This window comes from Cibotium barometz, chromosome 47, assembly GCF_041138505.1.
Source record: "Cibotium barometz isolate CiBa-2024 chromosome 47, ASM4113850v1, whole genome shotgun sequence".
Taxonomy (NCBI): Eukaryota; Viridiplantae; Streptophyta; class Polypodiopsida; order Cyatheales; family Cibotiaceae; genus Cibotium; species Cibotium barometz.
This window is the reverse complement of record NC_141092.1, coordinates 15,993,216-16,013,594: the sequence shown is the minus strand read 5'-3', so window position 1 is coordinate 16,013,594 and position 20,379 is coordinate 15,993,216. Positions and strand designations below refer to the sequence as shown.

The window sequence follows — 20,379 nt, the reverse complement described above, 5'->3', positions numbered from 1 at the left end:
AAGGAGATCAATAATCGGTTGCACCATCTCCACAAACGCCAGGCCTCCTCCCACCATGCCGCATCATCCGCCCTTTCCCTGCAAAATTTGCCGACCGTCGTGGAAGCCTCTGAAGTGCGTGCAAACTCAACACTGAGGAAGAGTCCCCTCAATGTCCCGCTACATGTACACAAGCGGCCTAGCATGAGAAAGTTGAATGCAAACCTCGTCTCGGAATACTTAAGAAGAGAGAGGCTTGACTTCTTGGAAAACTCGTGCTGCACCCTTTGATGGTTGAGGACAAAGGTCACTATTTTGTTGGCACCCTCAATGACAGGTGCAACCCAATCCAAGGCCCCTATGTCTTTGATAAGGTTGTTGAGGCAATGGGCTATGCAAAAGCACACGGTGATGCAAGGATAAGTTGCTTGGAGAATTGTCCCCGCCGTCCTATTTGCTCTCCATCCGCACATATGGCAATGACATTCTCCGCCCCCACCGTCTCTAGTGTTGTTGCCCACTCCGCAGCAAGTATCTCGACACTCTTCCCCGTCCCGGAAGCATCATGGGAGTCGACAAAGTATGTCTCCCCTCGTGAGTAGGCAACAACTCCATGGATGGAGCGCTTTCTAGTGTCACTCCACCCATCAACGACGAGGGTAACACCATTTTCAGCCCATTGCTCTTTCATGTGGTTGGCCGCCACCTCCACGCTTGCCTTCTCCTTCTCAAGGAGAGAGGTGCGGATGGTCTCCGAAAAGGAGGGAACATAAGAGGGTCCATACTCCGCTATCAATTTGCACATGGCCCGAAAGTATGGAGATCTATCCAAAACACCATATGCAAAACACAAACAAAATTCAGATTTTTACCATCATTTAGTCTTTTAAGTTTTAGTCTTTAGAGCATGATATTTGAATTTTGAATAGTACATGAGCATAGTGCCAAGGACTTACCGTGCCGCCCGAAATGCTATGTGGTCATGAAAGAAGAATCGTGCCACCGCCATGTCCACCTCCTCTTTCAATTGAGGGTTCCAATTCTCATTAAGAGTACTTTGGCGTCCCCGGGAAGCGGATGCCTCTCTTGATGAACGAGGTACATGTGGTGTTGATGTCCTCACAAAGGATGTGGGGTCGACGGCCACTTGAGGATTACGTTTTGCCAACTCGGCCGCCTCATAAACCACAAGCTTTTCAAGGAGCTCCTTCTTCTTCTCGGCCGAAACCTCCTTGCAAAATTGCACTTCGTTGCCGGGCTCATGCAAGAAGTGAGCACGCACTTTGTGGGCACCGCCGGTTCGCTTGTAGCCGCAAAGCTTACATACCCATGGTCTTGAACCACCCCCTTGACCGTATTGCGAGCACTCTACCTCATCCCACCAACTCCATCGATGTACGGCGGGCCTCCTTCTTCGTGATGGAGCGGGTGTTGAAGTGGTGGAGGCGGCGGCGGACCCGGGTTGAGGAGAGGAAGGGGTTTGAGAAGAGGATGCCATAGTGATAGAGTAGAGCTTGAGATGGATGGTAGAGCTTGAGAAAGAGTCAAGACGGAGAATCGGGATGGAGATGTTGGAGAAGGAGAGCTTGGACAATGGAGAGGGTGAGCTTGGAGAGGGAGAGTTTGGATGTTAGAGAAGGAGAGCTTGAAGAGGGTGAGCTTGGAGAGGGAGAGCTTGGATGTTGGAGAAGGAGAAATTGGAGAGGGTGAGCTTGGAGAGGTTGGAGAGGGTGAGCTTGGAGAAGGAGAGCTTGGAGAGGGAGAGCTTGAGCCTTGGGTCTTAGAGAGGGAGAGCTTGGAGAGGAGATGGCTTGAGGAGAGCATGGAGGTCACTTATATAGAAGAAGAGGGGAGCCATGTGGGAGAGAGAGACTCAAGGAAGAAGCCTTGGAGCCTTGGAGAAGTTGCGCATCACCGAACGGCTAGGACAGATAGCCGTTGGCGCCCCGCCAACGGTCAAAAACTGCCGCCAACGGTCAATTTGACCGTCCCCGTAAGGACAGGGAACGCCGTTCCCGGAACGCCGTTCCCGGAACGCGTTCCCGGCGTCCCCGTCCCGCAGTCAGGCAGCCGTCCCCGTCCCTCCGTCCTGCGGACGTCCCGCCCCTGTCCCACGCGTTCCCCGTCCCTAGAGTCCGTTCCCCCCGTCCCATGTCACACTGTCCCCTACTTTTTCTCATTGTGGCTGAGGCCATGAGCAGATTTCTTCGAGCCACCCCAAGTGTCACGGGTCTCAGATTGCCTTTATGCACAAAGGATAAGCTTGTGGATTCAGAGTTAGCAGATGACACCGCGATGTTTCTGAAGGCCTCACATGCTTCTCTTTGTGCTTTTCAGACAGCCCTAGATATGTTTTGTTTCGCTTCAACCTAGTGGATGAATGGTTTGTGGATTAACTATGGCTATTAACATACTATATGTTATATTGTTGTAAATATAATTAAGAAAATAAATGCCTTGGCTACCTTCCTATGCCATAACCACTCAACCTAGTGGATGAATGGTTTGTGGATTGGCTTGCAGCCAACATTAATTGGCACAAGTCTGTCAGATTTTGGGTCAGTGACTCCCCACAGATAGATCGGGGCCTAGATGTGGGGTTTACTTGGATTGAGAGAGGATGTACTGCCAGGTTACCTTGGTTGCCAGGTTGGCATTAACATTTCCCCAGCTCAGCAGTTTGCACATGTACTCATGAGCATTAAGAGCAAACTTCAACAATGGAGCAACAAGAAGCTTGATCTGGCACATCCAAAGTGTTGAAGGTTAACCAAGTGCTGCTGGCCACGGCCTGGTTCATCATCTCGTGTTGGGTTTTTCATAGAGGATGCATTGGCCAACTTCGCCGCCTCATTAGGAACGTTTTGTGGTCAGGGTTGGATGGCATTGCACACAACTGGGCTAGAGTTTCCTGGGAAACCATTATCAGACCTAAACATGAGGGGGGATTGAATATCATTGACCCAAAGGTGCAGTGTAAGGCATTGCTTTGCAAGTTGATTGTCCGAGGATTTCTTCTTGGCACAGAGCCTTGGAAGGACTTTCTCATGCAACATTTTATGAGATGCACTCCAGCCAGGGGTGGCGACTGGCTCTACAACTCACGGTTCATCTTTTCTGAGGCAGATCACCGCACACCCCCCCCCCCGCCCCGTAGTTAGGTCCCTTCTTCGGGCTTGGGAGTGCATGAGAAGTTTTCTAGTTCATATACCTCCTCGGTCAGTTGAGGAGGCTTTCAGACAGTCCATTTTGTGGAATGATTTGATCGTGGATGGTAGATCTCTTGGCGCTGCTACACATATTCATCGGGCTGCTTGGGAGATGTTTTTTCCTTCTGTCCTCGAGTGGAAGAGGTTTAACTTGGATGGCCGTCATCATTCTTGGTTTGGGGTTTTTTCTGGGATAGGTGTTCCTCTTCAGGTTATGGGTCTCCCCTTGCCTAGGGAGGATGATGTACCGGTCTTTTTTTCTGTACAAGATGGATGGCAGCTGGAGAGATGTGACGTGGAGGACCTTATTGAGGGCCCCCAGATTTGTCTAGTCAGAGTTGTTGGCAGGTTAGGGAAGCACGTCTTTGTTGACCCCCCCCCAGGGATGATCACAGACAGTGTTAGCCTTTGGTTGTATGGTGGCTGCCCTATCAGACATTTGCATTGGGACCCCGGTGAGTGAGAGTGAAAGGATGCTTGTAACCCTTTGAAAAGCATGCCTTTTTTCAGTTATACGATGCGGAATGCCAGACATCTTATCTTGGGACACAATCAGAGTGTCCCTACTCTTAGACCCCATTGGAAATCTTACGGCATTTCGACTGACATTCAAAGAGTATTTTGGCGGAGATTCTAGCATTCTTATAGGAAGCCACAGATTTCCTCCTTTATCTGGGTTTCTCTTCATGGTGGTCTGGCCACCAATCAGTGGAGGTCTGTTATTGGTGCTTGCCCAGCATGCCCTAGATGTGCAGGAGTTTCGGAGTCAGTTTACCATTGTTTATGGGAATGCAGGGAAGCACAGAGGGTTTGCTTTGCGATTGCACACCTCTTTGGTAGGATTAAGAGGGATACTATCATTTCTTTTGGTTCTATCATTTGGTTGACACAGTCTGGGCCTCAGCTGAGGTTCGAGGGGACTGACAAGAGCTTGGCCATTATGGTTAGGCAAGGAGTTGCTCGGCAGTGTTGTCTTCAGGATTTAACACTTTCACACTTTGTCCCTCCGGCATAGAGGTTAGACAGCTCTTGGGAGATTATTGCTAGCATCTCAGCCAGGAATATCTGGAAGGCTAGATGCACTAGGCCATTGAGAGTACTCCCGTTCTTGTTTCTCAGTGTCTTTGTAGGATTTGGAGTGATATTATTCACACCATTATGACTACCTGGACCAGAATCCAGGGATCTTCGAGGGCTGCGGAGAGGAAGCACGGCCAGTTTATGAGAGAGTGGGACATTGGTATCTTTTTCACATTCTCTCATTCGGAACCCTATTGGCAGCACAGGGCTCCTGATTGGTTGAGATCTCCACCTTGCTTGGTGTGAAATCTCCATTTTGTAAATTTTTTCATACTAAATAGAAGTCTCCTTTTCAGAAAAAAAAAGGGGGCATCCAGAGCGGCACACATCTCCTCAGTGATCAAATGTGGCAATGCATTCTAAACCTTCCTATGTGCCCTATGTCTCAAATCAAAGTGCGGCTCAACACTAAGAAGCTAGCGATAGATATCAATGGCAATCTGTCTAACCATAAGAGGATCTAGGTGAAGAGTGCCATGTGAATCCTACAACTGCCTGACACTATCCCTGGCATGAGATGGGCCGTGAGTAGCAAAGAAATGTTTGTTACATCTACCACCCATCTGTGTCCAAAAGGATTCCTGGGCATGGAAACGGTACTCTGCGCGTTGCTCAAGAGAGTGATGAAGTTCTGCCCTAACAATACATAAAGAATCTGCAACCGATTGAGCATGAGGATGTTTCTCGTGCTCTTTCTGCGCAAGGCAGCCAATCTACATCTAATAGCCCCTTCTAAATCCAAGACCTCTTGCCTCTTAGACAGGGCACATGTGTGATAAAAGTCACTAATATCACAGTGCAGAGGCCAGGCTTTGAGAGGCCTGTAAGAAATCATGAGATCTCCAAATATCAAGCATACGACGCGATAGCTCTGCATCTGAAACAAATGATCAGGGATGCGTACATGGGGTGTTGATCCATGGCAATTCGGATCTCTAATACATAAAACCAATGGGCAATGATCCGATTTAGAGGTGCCTGTAGCAATAAAAGTATACCCACCTCTGTCAAGCACCCAATCATCCACATAAAATTTGTCTAACCGTGCATAGATACATCCTGCATCTCTTCTCCTGTTAGACCATGAATAAAGAAGAGTGGATGGATTCCTCAAAATGTCATCCTCATGCCAACAATCTCTGCCATGAATGGAGAGTATAAACCTCTCCCAAGACGCTCTTTCAAGAGGATGCACCAAGCCGTCATGTCCACCTCTTCTATCCATTGGCATCTCAACCATGTTAAAATCCCCACCAATAATCCAATGGTCGTCAAGAGGCATCAGTGTAGTGAGAGATTTTCAAAAGGCAATCCTCTCACCTCTATGGTTAGGAGCATAGAGGTTGAGAATACCAATGCGTGTAGTACCCTGCATAAGAAGGATCCACTGCGCTCTCGCAAGCAAAATGACACCATGTCCAATGATGCAAGGCAAGATCAAAGCTGAAACAGAGACACAAACACCACCCTTGGTACCAACAGCTAGTGACCAAAAGGTGTGTCCCGAGAGAAGCTTGCATGATCTCCCACACTGGCTAGCATCCAATTTATGCTCTTGCAAGAGCAATACATTCATAGGTCCACCTGTGACTACACAATGAAGCTGGGTTTTTACAATTTGTTTCCGCCGACGCGGAAAAAAACCCCCAAGACCCTGAATGTTCCAAGAGACAATCCTCATAAGGACTCCGAGTAGGAACGACCACATCTCGTGGTCAACGAAGGACCCCCTTTAGAGGCGGAAGTACGTATCGCATAGGTAAGGGAGGGAAAATTCGATGATGTAAACCTTACCTCTCTCTCCCACTCCGCGGAAAAGCCAGGGCTAGCCCTCAAAACTGGAGAGGTACCATGACAATGCGAATGCGCAACATCATCCTCAAGGGTACAATCATCCTGTAACTGTAATGCAACATCCTCTTGTGAAGGATCCAAATCATGTGCCTACAAAGCCTCATCCTCCAAAGAAGGATCAACATCCTGTGAGGCAAGAGCTGCATAGGAGTTAGGATGCTCCACAAGGGGTGTGGATGAAGGGGCAAGTATGGGGGTCTGAGGGTGCCTGCCATCCCTAACCACAACCCAACGCTGTGTCGTCTGTTGTGGCAAAGGAGCAACTGGAGTCTCCGCAACTGCAGAAGGCCTCTGATGGGCATGACCACGCCGCCTCCTAGCATGGCCCCTGGATCTGGGACAATCTCTAGCAATGTGACCCTGTCGACAAAAAATCCGACACTGGTCAAGTCTGCCTGCAATCTCCATCCTCTGGCAGGAATGAGATCCATCAAGTCTCTGAAGCATAACATGATCATCAATAATCAATGGATCAGGAACAAGCACAAAGACCCCGGGTACACCATCAAGAGTGGCGGTGACGGCCGCGGAAGCTGAGGCGAGAGAGCTCGGAAGGACTGGTACCTCTAGAACCTAGCCAAAGGATGCCCCTATGGAAGCTAAAAGCTTCCAATAGGACCGAGGAAGAGCAGGGAACTGTAGTGAGACTGGGGTAAGGCGCTGATCCTTCGCCACCACTGGATCAAAGCCCACCTGGTACTGAAAGAAGAAAATCTTCCTAGGACCAAGAGGGAAGGGGCTGCCAGCCAAAACTTGAGAAGTCGCTTCTGAAGAATGAAAGTCCACCTAGAAGAAGCCTCGACCAAGCAAACGAGTATCCTGGAAGTGCACAATCAGCTCCGAAGGGAGAGCTGCTAGAAGCCATTCACGGGTCTGCGAACGAGAGGGGTGGGAACCATAAACTCTTGCAACAAGGGTGGTCTGGACCTCAAGGTCAATGTCGTGCTAAAGAGAGGTGAGCTCATCTTGTGAAAAATTGATGATTCTCCCCACCAGTGGGGGTGACGAAAGATTGGTTGCAATAGAAGAAGCCATAAAGCCAATCAAAAAAAGTGGGCGGCCAACTTGAATCCAGATAAAATTGCTGCTGAAAAAGAGGCGGGTGCAGAAGAAGGGGGGCAAAGGCGGGCGCAAAAGGGCGAGAGCAGCTGGGGTAGCAATGGGGCAGGCGGGGGCAGCAGAGGGGCAGGTGGGTGCAGCAGATGGGGAGGCGGGGGCAGCAGAAGGGCTGGCGGGGGCAGAAGAAAGGCAGGTGAAGGCAGCAGAGGGGGGCTGCAGAAGAGCAGGCGGGGGCTGCAGAAGGGCAGGCGGGGGCAGCAGAGGGGCAGGCGGGGGCAGGACAAAGCAGCGCAAGCTCAGCTCCTGTTCACCCACCTAGAACCTTTTTTTCCCCCAAGGTGTTACTTCGGAACGAGCTTGCGCACATCGACGTACCCGGTGTCCCCAGCCCATGGGACACCAACACAATCCTCTCCCATCAGCTCCAGATCCAAGACATGCTCCACTGCCACCATGCCACCTTCTCACGTGCTGTGACAGAAGGGGACCTCTCAGCCATAGTCAGTAACCCCATGCCCGACATACTTGAGTGAGGTGTACCCTCTACTGGAGGATGATGTGCCCCTAGTGCTTCATATGCTCAGGCACTCCATAATGAGATTCTCTTGTACTAGTGCTTATATGTCCCATATACTTCCACATGAGAGAGCGATGTTAGTTGTCCTTGTTTTGTTTTCCTTTTGCATGATGAGGCATATACCATGGATAGCATTGTATCACTTTGGTATCATAGACCCATTGGGTCTTTAGACGACGTTTAATCTTCTTGCATGAAGTTCTTTGTCTTGTGAAGATTATGTTGTTTGTGTACAAACACAAGTCGTATTTTCTTATACTCACTTGATACCAACTTCTTTGTGCCAGGGAGCTCCCCCATACAACTATGTGCTGCTCATGCCTTCCATACTGCTCACATGTGTGATGTCGACTATTTTATGATGGCCCTTACCATAATACCTTATCACCTCTCCCACTCTCTCCTGACTAAAACTGTTCCACACCCTTTCCACACCCTTAAGAGCTTATTTGACAGAATTAAGATGAGCTCAATGTCTTAAGTAACTATACCAAAAACTGATTAGTTTCAACTGAAGGGGGACTCAAGAGGATTGTTTGTATGTAAGTTTATGAAATGAAATTCATAATCATTTCCTACATATCGTTATGCCCATTATATTCACCAGCCAATCCAATTTATGTGCTCGAAACACTATGTTGCATATTGAATTCCAAATCTCATACAAAATCCAATACAAAAAGCTTTATTTTGACATGCCTTGATCCTATCAATGCATTCTTTTATTATAATGAAACCACAAGTGTGGATGTGGCTTACCTTGAGGTACGGTGAATAATGATCCAAAGCCATTAGAGCACAAGGCATTAACAAGGTGCAAGATGGACCCAAATGTGGATGCCTTACCTAGATACAAAATAGCACAAGTTAGTATGCTTCATCATGCGTTCATATTACATTTTGGTAAGCTGCGTTACATGAAATATTACATACATTGGTGAAAAATGAGAGAGAAATGAAATGAAATGAAATGAAATGTTATATTAACGTCTTCAAAAGGCCATAATGACCTATGAGACCAAAAGTTACATCATGGTGGATCTGATACAATGTCTGGATAAAAAAACCCAGAAAATGAAAAATAAAGATGATACTACTGGCACCTAGAAAATGAAACTGGAACTGGAAGGTACACTATGGAGGTACCTCCATCTCATAATATGTGCCGCATCGGACACTGGCGGATCTCCTCAATATCCTCTGTGGTCAGCACCCTGACTGGGTGTCTCGCATGCCTCGCAAGAATAATCCGAATCTGCCGCTGCAACCTCCGTCTATGCTGGGATGCCCTCCTCCGTGGTCGTGGGCGTCTGGACCACCCAAGCTCAATCGCACGATCAATCAGTGTACCCCTGGTGTGGGCGGTATCCATGTCCTGCTGCTGCTGTGGTCCATCTGGCGCAGTGATGGCCGGACTAAAGAAGTCTGTAATGTGCCTCTGAGTCTGGCTCTCTGTGCGCCTAAGCAGGCTATCTCTATGTCTCCGCAGCTCAAGCAAGAACAATCCCAAACACCTCTGGTCCTGGTACCCCATGACTCTGGAAAGTGGTCCAAAACCCTCTCTGAATAAACAGTGGAAACGACCACGTATCTCATAGTATGCAGTACAATGGCATATATAATGCAGCTCTGTCTCTGGCTCCCCATGGCATACTCGGCATATCCTGGCCTCAGCTGGTATACCTCTATATCGGCCAATCTCAATCTCAAGCTGGTGTGAGGATGTGCGAATCTGACCAATAGCACATCGTACTGCATGAGACAAGTGTACATCCATGTAACTGGGTCTGATCACAAAACCATCTGCTGTGAGCTGAAGAAAATGTTCTCTGTAGAAAGCCATCTTCGTGCCCAGCTCCTCAGTCGGCTGTATCCATGTCCTCCTAATGTCCAGCTGAACTAAATCCTGACGGATGAGTCTGGTAATCTCTGTCCGTGTAAGAGTGAGAGAGGGTGCCTCCAGAGAATACTGGAAGGGAGGCAATCTGTCCATGCTAAAACCATGTGCCTGGAACCAAGATGTCATCTGTCCATACCAACAAGCCGTGTCTCCCTGTAAAGCTAACTGTCGGGAGGACTCCAGGGCGAGGCGTGCATATCTGTCTCGGGGGAGATCCCACAAGCCATGTATGTAGGAGACTGATCTCGTAAGAGCCTCAATCACCAGAGGGGCAGCCGCCAGCTCTGCTCGAATAATCTCATGAGGTACCACAGCCTTGGCTCTAATAAGCCTAGCAATCATAGATACCAAAGGCCTCTCCATACCTCTCCACCCGCCTGCGCTGTGATGGCCCACTGAAGGTCCCCATATCTGCACTCCATAAAGCATAGCTGATGTCACTAGAGTGTCAAAAAGCCAGAGTTTTGTTCGAGGTTCCTGAAACTGAACCTGCGAACACATCCTCTCCAAACCACCCAGGGCTGCATGTGCTCTAGTCAATCTAGTCTCTGCTGCTCTCCTCATCGAAAACACTGGCCCACTGAATACTACCCCAAGATATGTATATGCATCTGTATACTCCACAATCTCCTGCCCATATGTAAATGTGGGAGCTGATCGCCTAACCCACTGTGGCGTGGTGTTAAACACCATAACCTTGGTTTTGCCAAGGTTGACAGACAATCCACTATCATGTGCAAACTCATGTAAAGCATCCAGATGACGCTGCATACCCTCAGGAGAGTCAGAGATCAACACAATATCATCAGCATATAACAATAGTGGGATCCATGTACCTGCTAGCTGGGCTCCTCTGTCCCCCAATCTCTCAATGTAGTCAGAAGCCTCATCCACATACATACCAAACAGTGAAGGAGATAACGGGCAACCTTGCTTCACTCCTATAGTGGAGTGAACCAAAGTAGAGACCCCCTCTGGGGTGCGTACCTGTCCTGCAACTGATCTGTATAAAGCCATAATTCCCCATATGAGCTCTGTGGGTACCCCCATCTCCTGTAATCGCCTCATCAATCTGGCTCTGGGCACTGTATCAAATGCTTTGCGGAAGTCCACAAAGCTACAATAAATCCGTCGCCCATGCGACCTGCCCTCCTCAATAATGGCCCGGAGAGTCAAGATGTGGTCAAGAGTAGAGAAACCTCTCCTGAACCCTGCCTGTCCCTCTGCTCGAATGCCAGCTCTCTCTGCCCATCTACTCAACTGCTGCTCAAGAATGGATGCATACAATCGTGCTAGTGTGTGACCAATCATAATAGTGCGATAATTCCCTGGCTGCATAGGGTCCCCTGACTTGAAGATAGGCACGATGGTGGACCTACTCCAAGTCTCGGGTAAGCCTTCGCACATAGCACGATTGAACATCACTGCTAGAAGCTCTGCCAGCATGTCTCTCGCATGAATAAAGTGCTCAGCAACCAATCCATCGTGATCATATGCTCTCCCAGTCTTCATCCTATCAATGGCCTTCCTTACCATCTCTGCGGTAAAGAAAGTACATGTCTGTGGGCATGGTGCTGGCGGGTCAGGAAAAGGTGTCTGTCCAGGAACTGTATATAGAGATGCTGCATAACTACCCCAGACCTCTGTAGAAGTGATGGCCAAAGCAGGGGAGGACTCATGAAACAGACGCCAAGCCTCCCTCGAATCCTGGCTCAAGAACAGCTGGTATAATTCCTGCTCTAGCTGAGCAAGGAAGGCCCGCTTCTTCCTTCGCACAAGGCGTCGGAAGGCAATACGTGACTGTCGGTAAGTAGTGACTCCCAAAGGAACCTCCCGCTGCAGTCGGGCTCTGGTCTCTCTGCACTCCTCATCATACCAGCTGTTCTGGGGCATACATCTAGAATGCTGTCTCTGTCCAGGCTGAGTATGTGGATATGCCTCTCTCGCTGCATCATGTAAAGTCTCTGTCAGTATATGGGTCAACTCCTCCAAAGGTCTCCCTGGCTCCTCTGTGTACAGACGTCTATAAATCCCATCTGTGTAGACAGCATCAGTCTCTGAGGTAAAAGTATATCGAGTGTGATCTGCCCCTCGTGTCCTCTGAGCTGTGGTAAAGTGAAAAGAGATAGTCAATGTCAACAATGCATGATCCACTACTACCCCAATGGGCCGAGATCCAACTGTGAAGTCCTCAATGCATGAAACAAAGCTGGGCATAGCCATAACATAATCCACTGTGCTAGCACCATGTCTATGTGGAAAGCAAGTAAATCCAGCTGCTGACGGAAACCTCTGCAAGCCATTAAGTATGGCCAACCCATGCGCAGTCCCCATATCTACCAAATATCTCCCATACTCTGTGCACTCCACATCCTGTGAGCTTCTGTCTAATCCCATATCCAGAGTGTCCAACTCTCTCAGCATCTCCTCCGAGGTATCATAAAAGGCTGTCTGGCGGTTGCCCGTCCGGGCATTAAAGTCCCCTAGCAGAATGATGTCTCCATCCCTAGAGAACTCCCATATGTCATCATCTAGCACAGAGAAAGGAGACTGCCCTCTAGGTGCTGCATATGTCGATGTACTAGGAGCAAAATAGCATATGGCAATATACAGGAATCTGCCTGTGTCGGCCCTCAGTCTCACCCACATATATCTGGCCTGATCATCTCTCCGAACTATGTGTATAAGCGGTTGCAGCTCCTCCCTGAAAAGAACTGCCACCCCTCCTGATCCTCTACTACTGTGTACCGATCTCGTCCCTACTCTGCAAGCTGTCTCCCATCTGTATCCTGTCACCTGTGGCATCATCTGACCAGGGGCCTGGTGAGTCTCCGAGTAGAAGACTATATCTCTATCTGTAAAGCTGTCCTCAAAGGCACCTACATCAAGTCTGAGGGATCCATTGCAGTTCCAGGCTGCCAGCTTTAATTTGGTCCCATAGGTCTCGCACCGTCATGTAGAGCGTCGCTCCACGATGACCACGCTCCCTTCTCTATAAAATGCTATCTTACCCTTTTCTCTTGCTGCTCTAATCTCTGGCATGACTTCCTTCATATGTGCAAGCTGTGAAAGAGTAAGATCATCACCAAGAAAAATGCCTGTATTCTTTAAAGTGGGTCGTCTTTTCAAGAACTCCTTCTTCGCCTCAATAGAAGGGAAGCGAAGTATGAGAGCTCTTTCCTTTGATGTTTCCCCGTTGCCTCCGCTTTTTTTGCCCACTCTCCAGGCTTTTGCGTGTGTCGGACTGTCAATCCCCATCAACACCATAAGCTCTTTCACCTCCTCTTCAACTTTATCCCCGTCTTTAAGGCCGGTAATCCTCACATGCAAAGCACGTGTACGTCTTCGTTGTTCCTCTTCCAAAGTCATATTAATGATTGTAGGTGTAGGGGTTGTTATCTCCTTACCTTTACCCTTCTTGGCGACCTCTATCCACTTCTCCGCTTCATCCATCTTCTTTTGCGTCTTGGTGATGACTTCCACCCATGAGGAAGTCTTTGCTTCCTGTTGCTTCTCTTCTTCCTTAATTGCCCGTACTTGTTCCTTGATAACCTTGAGCTCTTCTATCATGGATGGCTGAATTTCACCTTCTTCAAGTCCACCATTTGCCTTGGCCTCTGCAAGCTCCCTCTGAAGAGCTGAGATTACACCTTTGAGCGTGTTGACTTCCCCGTGAAGGTCTTTGACTTCCGCTATGAGGTCCTCCTTCTCCTCTTTCCACCGCTTACCCTCATTGAATACCATTTGGAGAAAGTTTGCTTTCTCCTTCCACCATCCCTCCATCTCTGCCTTCCATTCCTTCATTTCCTTTTCCACATTTGTTATCCTCTTGTTTGTGACCATAAAGGTCGCCTTCGTCGGGTTGCGCAAGGGTGAAGCCATGGAAGAAGTGAGAGAGAGAGAGTTATGCTGCTGCCTTGGGGGCCTGAGCAAGGGTGGGTGGGGAAAGGGCCGCGAACAGGCACACAGCCTAACGGAGAGCAAGGGTGGCCATTGCCAGCAGACCTGTGCGGCGATCAGCGAACAGGTCAGCAGGCGGGGGAAGCGAGCAGGGTGGCGGCGGCGGCGGCGTACAGCGAACAGGGCAGCGGTGGGCAGAGGCGCAGGCGAAATGGCGGGGAGGGGGGAAGCGAGCAGGGTGGCGGCGGTGGCGGCGTACAGCGAACAAGGAGAGAGAGATGCGAGCGAAACAGGCGGGCAGGCGAAATGGCGGGGAGGGGGGAAGAGAGCAGGGTGGCGGCGGCGGCGGCGTACAGCGAACAAGGAGAGAGAGAGAGAGAGAGAGAGAGAGAGAGAGAGAGAGAGGTACCCTCTACTGCAGGATGATGTGCCCCTGGTGCTTCATATACTCATGCACTCCATGATGAGATTCTCTTGTGCTAGTGCTTATATATCCCATGTACTCCCACATGATGATCATTGTATCAGCCTCTACTTTCAAGGGCTATGTTAGTTATACTTGTTTTGTGTTACTTGGATACCTCTGCTCTTATATGCTGATGATATTGTGCTTATAGCTGACTCACCAGAGGGTATGCAGAGGCACTTGGATACTTTACATGCTTATGCACAGGACAATGGGCTCTCAGTTAACCTTGGTAAGACCAAGGTTATGGTGTTTAATACTACAGCTCAATGGGTCTGGAGATCAGCGCCTATTTCCACATATGGGCAGGAGACAGTGGAGTAAGTTGACTCATACACATATCTTGGAGTGGTGTTCACTAGGCCCACATTTTCCATGAGGGGGGCAGCAGAGGCCAGATTGACTAGAGGATATGCAGCACTAGGAGGTCTAGAGAGGATGTGCTCACAGGTACAGTTTCAAGAGCCACGCACTAAGCTGTGGCTTTTTGACACACTGGTCACTTCGGCTATGCTATATGGAGTACAGATCTAGGGGCCTAGCCTAGATCGTCACAGTCGATCAGGACGCACATACGATGGATGGAGATCGATGGAGAGACCACTTGTGTCCATGATCTCCAGGATGATTCGGGCTAAGGCCTCGGTACCCATGAGATTATCACAGCCGAGATGGGAGCACCACCGATCGTACTCGAGGCTCTTGCCAGATCAGTGTCCTTCATTCATAGCACCTAGGAGCTTCCCCGACACCGGTATGCACGACTTGCCTTAGAGTCCTCTCATCAGCTAGCCATGGAGGGAGACACTTCATGTTGGTATGCGCAGATAGCATCCTGGTTTGAGCTCCATGGGTTCAGTTTAGACAGACTTCCACCCTTCCAGTACTCTCTGGAGGGACCCTCTCTCACCTTGACACATTCTGAGATTAGTAGAGTCATCACATAGGACCTCATTCAGTTGGACACTAGGCTAGAGCCCTCACAGGAGTTGGGGACGAAGATGGCTTTCTATAGAGACCATCTTCTCCGCACCACTGAGGATGGCTTTATACTTAGACCGAGCTATGTGGACACCCATCTGTCTCATGGATTGAGGTGCGCCATTGGGCAGATCCGCACCTCTTCACATCAGTTAGAGATAGAGACAAGCAGATTTAGAGGCATACCTCCAGGGGACAGGATTTGTCAGATTTGTTGGATAGAGCCAGAGACGGAGGAGCACTACATCTGTCGCTGCACAGCATATTATGAGATTCGAGGGCGCTACCATTGCCTTTTCAGAGAGGGATTTGGACCACTGGCTAGAATCATGGACTATTGTGATTAGCGATGCTTGGGTTTTTATCTCCTGGAGATCCGCAGGCTCAGAGAGTCCATTATCAGGAGCAGACACCCGACCAGCAGGGAGTCCACACAGAGACATATTACTGACTTCTTTAGAGGGACTACCCGGGAGGACACACAGCCGACAGCCCAACAGTGGGCACCTCGTGGGACTCTAGTTGAGAGAGCTATCCAGTTGTGCAGATCCAGACACCCGAGGGTTCATGGATCCTCACATTGGAGACGGTGCCTACACTGGAGGATTCAGAGCATCATTGCGAGGCATCGGGCTTGTCTGACCAGGCATCTCACTATGGCAGATATCCAGGCCATCTGGCAGAGACCCATGCTAGAGCTCCTAGGATGATTACCACTCCAGCCATATACTATTGTACTCACTGTCACTTTTGTACTCCCCCATATTCATGTATTCAAGTATCCATGTACTCATGTACCCCATTTTGACTAGTAGCATTAGCTCCCACTCTCCCTAGTTGCTGCTTCCGGATGATTACTGATGTATCGTAGGGCTAGATACTTACCTTCAGTTTTTTCTTTTCTTTTCCAGACAGTGTATCAGATGTCACATGGTTGTAACTTTGATCTCATAGGTCACTTTGGCCTTTTGAAGACGTTAATATAACATTTCATTTCTCTCTGTGTTCATATTACATTTTGGTAAGCTGCATTATGTGTTATGCAGAGAGCCTTGCGAGCCATCACAGAGTAGGAGTCGACGAGAGAGATGAGGAGACTTACTCGCCGCAAAAGGCGGTTCGCAGAGATACAGGAGCTAGAGATCTTCCATTTCTTCATGAGTAGAGATAGCCCTATCTCATGGCGGCACTTCAGAGAGCCCTGGACACCAACACCCATTGCAAACCCACAGACATGGCACACATATGCAGAGGGCCTATACCACGCCCCACAGCAGCCACCTATACCTCAGTCACAGGAGCCTCGACCTACCACAACTAGCTTCTTTACCCACTCGATGGTAAAGGAAGCTATCCGCAACCTACAGCATGGACGGGCCGCCGACCATATGGGCCTACAAGGTGAGCATCTCATATATGTAGTAGATTCTTTGGCTCCTTTTCTTGCACACCTGTTTAACAGGGCACTACGGGAGAACATCACGACTTGGGGCGCCTCTCAACTCGCTGCCAATCCTCATCGGATAAATCTGGCCCCCAGAAAGCTGCTCCATACATCAAGGCTGGTGTGACGAGGGTGTCAAAAAGCCAACCCTTCGTCCTCGGCTCCTGGAAATGTGCCTGGAAGCACTGCCGCTCAAGTAAGCTCAAGGCAGCATATCCCCGCGTCACTCTGGCATGTGCTGCGGGAAGCATGGTAAAGCGTGGGCCGCTGAAAGTGATACCAAGGTAAACATAGGATGAGACAATCTCCGTAGGATCCCCTCTATATGTGAAGCTCAATCTGGATGTGACAGTGCGAGAGGTATTAAAGACCATTACCTTGGTCTTACCGAGGTTAACAGAGAGGTCCCGCTGAGTGCAAAAGTCATGTAAGGCATCCAACTCTCTAGCCCTTCGGCTGAGTGAGAGAGAGAGAGAGAGAGAGATGTGATAGACCACAAGAGAGATATGTTGCACAAATCAAATGATAATCATATAATTATAAGAACCATCCTAGTACATGCTTTTATAGGCATCAAGCCTCATCTTTTGACCTAGACCTTAATAAGGACTAATCACACCCTAAGGGGGTGTTCACACCAATGGAGACACCAACGAATTCCGAAATACCCAACATATAGGAACTCCAATTCCCCACAGCCAATACAATATGGGGTGTATGGCTTTCTACTACGAGTCGGTGACTGACAGGGAACAAGCACCAGGGGGGTTTTTCAAGAGCCATTGGAATCAAACAGGGGTGCCCACTCTCTCCCGCACTATTTGGGCTCTACATGGATGAGGATCACCATTGGCCACCATCATGGTACCCATCCTGCCCTATGTGGACGACGACGTCCTTATCTCTGACTCAGCAAAGGGGCTACATAGACATCTTGACGCATTGCACAGGTTTTGTGACGAAAGAGACCTCATGGTCAATCTCGGCAAGACCAAGATCATGATCTTTAACACCTCATACGGTAGACGAGCTAGCACATCTTTTCTATACAGACGTACTCAGGTGAAGATTGTCTCTCCGTACATATAACTTGGGGTGATACCTTGGGGTGACTTCCAGGACCCATCTTCTCTATGAGGCCAGCTGCAGAGGCACGACGCCTTGTGAGAGGGTATGCATCCTTGGCTCGCTTGTTTGGAGAGGCAGCGTTTCCAGGCTCACTTTCAGGAACCTTGGACCAAGATATGGCTTTTTGATACCTTGGTACGGCCCACAGCACTCTATGGGGGGCACTTTTGGCGATCAAACTTGGGAGATGAGGGGTGGAAGAAGATAGAGTGGCTGCAGATCATGGTGTGTCTCGCATGACTTGGAGCAAACAATCAGTCCCACATGAGTTGTTTTGGCGGAGTTTGGGGTAGCATCCCTGGTGACAGTGACAGATGCCTTATTCCAGACAACCATGTATAAGGATCGCCTACACACACTAGAGGATGGCCTCCTCTCTCGACTAGCCTTGGAGTCCTCAATGCAGCTGGACCAAGACGGACATCACCGATCATGGAATTCCCAGACTTCCAGTGGTTCGCCCGACACGGGCTTTGGATAGCAAGACATGGCTGTCCCCCATGGAGCTCCCCACAAAATTACAGTTCACATTTAGAAAAGACATCTTATTACTCCAGGCCTCATACATGATCCAGATTCCAGGGACCCTTATTGGAAAGGCACTTGAGCAGTGCATTGATAATCATATATAGCTGATATTGTCCACTCACAATATTATATTTGTCGGTACTGACTCACCTTATCTTTATTTGTAGTCATTGCTAGCAGTCCACATAGCTAGCAATGTGTGATTGTGTGTTTCGTTCTGATTATTTTCATGCCAATGTGCATGATACACTACTTTTAGCGTAGAACCATGGTTTCAACAGGAGTAATCTAGAAATCAATAAAAGAAAACTGTTGAAATTTCTTTGCCTGTGAGGAACATAACCACAGAACACTATTCAGATTCAGATATATCATCAACAAATTAAGCATGATGATAAACAACTGTGCCATTGTAAGGTACCTGTTTCAAACACCAGTACATTTGATGTGCTGCTATGATAGCAGAGGCCAGACTCACACTACTTGATGATGCTTCAAGATTTCCTTCATGGTCCTTGCTCAGATGGTCCCCCAATAGCCTCTTGAATTTAGGGATAAGATTCGGGAGAATTCGTAATATCAATCTCTCAACACCCATACAAGCTTCAAACTTAAGCTTTGAAGTTTCCCCTGCCTCTTGATCTTCCAATGCCCTGACATCAGAAAAAGGAGTACCCAGATATTTCACAATTCCATTTGCTAGCACTTGGATGTCCTTAGTGATCCATGAAAGAGGTGTTTCAGCATCTTCTTCAGCAGAACCCAGTGCAGCACAGCTAAGTACCAAACCTTGCACTAAGTCATCTTTGTTTGTATCAGCGATGGATCCCTTCAATATAGCATCTGCTATCCTTAGAAAGTAGTATGAGCTATGGACAAACTTCTCAGCTTGATGGCTATCTCGAGTCTCGTTTGTGGCAATAACGAGATCAGGTGGAATCTCGACAGCCTGCATACGAGAAGAAATGATTCAGCATATAAGAAAAAGTACCTGTGTCATGTCACTTGTAAAATTTGCCTTGTAACGTTGGGATGTTTGATAGGGTGATACATGCCTCCACTATATGTTGCAAGGCATGAAGTTCCAGCTTCTTTATCTCTGGGTCCTCAATAACTCTCTGTTGAGGGGTGAGTGGATCATTCTGACCTCCAAAACCTTCAAGCGCAATAGTGACACCTTTGAGTATAACCACTGTTTCCAGCTTCTCCAATAAACCCGCAATGTCCTCATTAATAGAACATGACGATTTGTACCAGCTCGCTAATGAAGCACCTTCATAGAATTTAGAAGAGACCATGGACATGACATAATGCCTACACTCAGAAAGGCCAAGAGACCTGCAAAGGAATCATATGAACTACAAAATCAGCAGCCAAAGAGTGCTGCATAAAGCTCTTGAGATGAGACCTTGGAGAATGAGTAAAGTACACTTCACAAAAAAAAAAAGAACAAGCATTACCTCAATAATTGTGAGACTTCTTTGGCCCCTGATCTGTTCCTGGATACTTCAAATTCCTCAAGCAGAGCAGCAGATGCAGCAACTAGCAGAGGTACTAAGTTTGAACTCCCTCCTGACTTGAAGTCTTCTGGCATCAATGCTGACATACCCAGCAGCTGAAGATGTATGACTCCCTCTATTGCAGGCAATAATACCCTTATATCAGGTGGATATTTGAAGCCCTCAAATGTTGTAGTTTTGGACGTCTTCTGTAAGCGTCTTAATGAGAGAATGGCACTTGTAACAAACTTGTGTATCAGACGGACAATCGTCTCCTGTTAGCACAAACCATCAGAATCCCATGCTAATCTTACTGAAAGCACAAACTCTTAAAACTCCAAAGAGTTCGGAATACTATCGCCACCTTGCTGCACTGACTCTTAAGTACTGCATCCTCCTGCAAGAGAGCATCTGCTGCAGCGTTCTGTACTTCCATCTGTTTGTCCACACTTGTTGCCAGAAATCCCCAGATGTAGTGATCCAATCTTCAAAAGTAAAAAAAGAGAGAGAGCCAAGAATCGTGTTAATCAATGATGCCAAATATTAAAACTAGGGTATGCTAAAGCAAGAACACCTTGAGCATGATAACTAGTTATGCATACATAAACCATGAAAGGATAGGAAGTTTCAATGTGGCAGCATATGCATGGACAGGCAGTATCACACAACAAAATACACTGCTTTGAAGGTAGAGGTTTGAAAACACAATCGATCACTTGGTCACAACCCATGTGCCCATGGAGGAATGCAGATTAACACGAAAAGGCCTGCGCTG

General features: G+C 48.3%; 1 protein-coding gene across 5 annotated transcripts in view; it reads right to left on the bottom strand.

Annotated features, from left to right (window-relative positions):
• Nucleotides 1-20,379, bottom strand: part of LOC147611411 (ARM repeat superfamily protein) — a 121,616-nt gene that overhangs the window by 31,925 nt on the left and 69,312 nt on the right. For all 5 annotated transcript variants that reach the window (XR_015263750.1, XR_015263751.1, XR_015263752.1 and 2 more), the window contains exons 3-7: nucleotides 19,969-20,089; nucleotides 19,566-19,879; nucleotides 19,161-19,443; nucleotides 18,527-19,054; nucleotides 8,518-8,604 (exon numbers count right to left, since the gene is read on the bottom strand). Coding sequence is in view for 2 of the 5 variants with exons in the window: in XM_086784498.1 (XP_086640624.1) it covers nucleotides 8,518-8,604; nucleotides 18,527-19,054; nucleotides 19,161-19,443; nucleotides 19,566-19,879; nucleotides 19,969-20,089 (1,333 nt within the window). In the remaining 3 variants the exon portion in view is untranslated. The remainder of the gene's footprint in view (nucleotides 1-8,517; nucleotides 8,605-18,526; nucleotides 19,055-19,160; nucleotides 19,444-19,565; nucleotides 19,880-19,968; nucleotides 20,090-20,379) is intronic.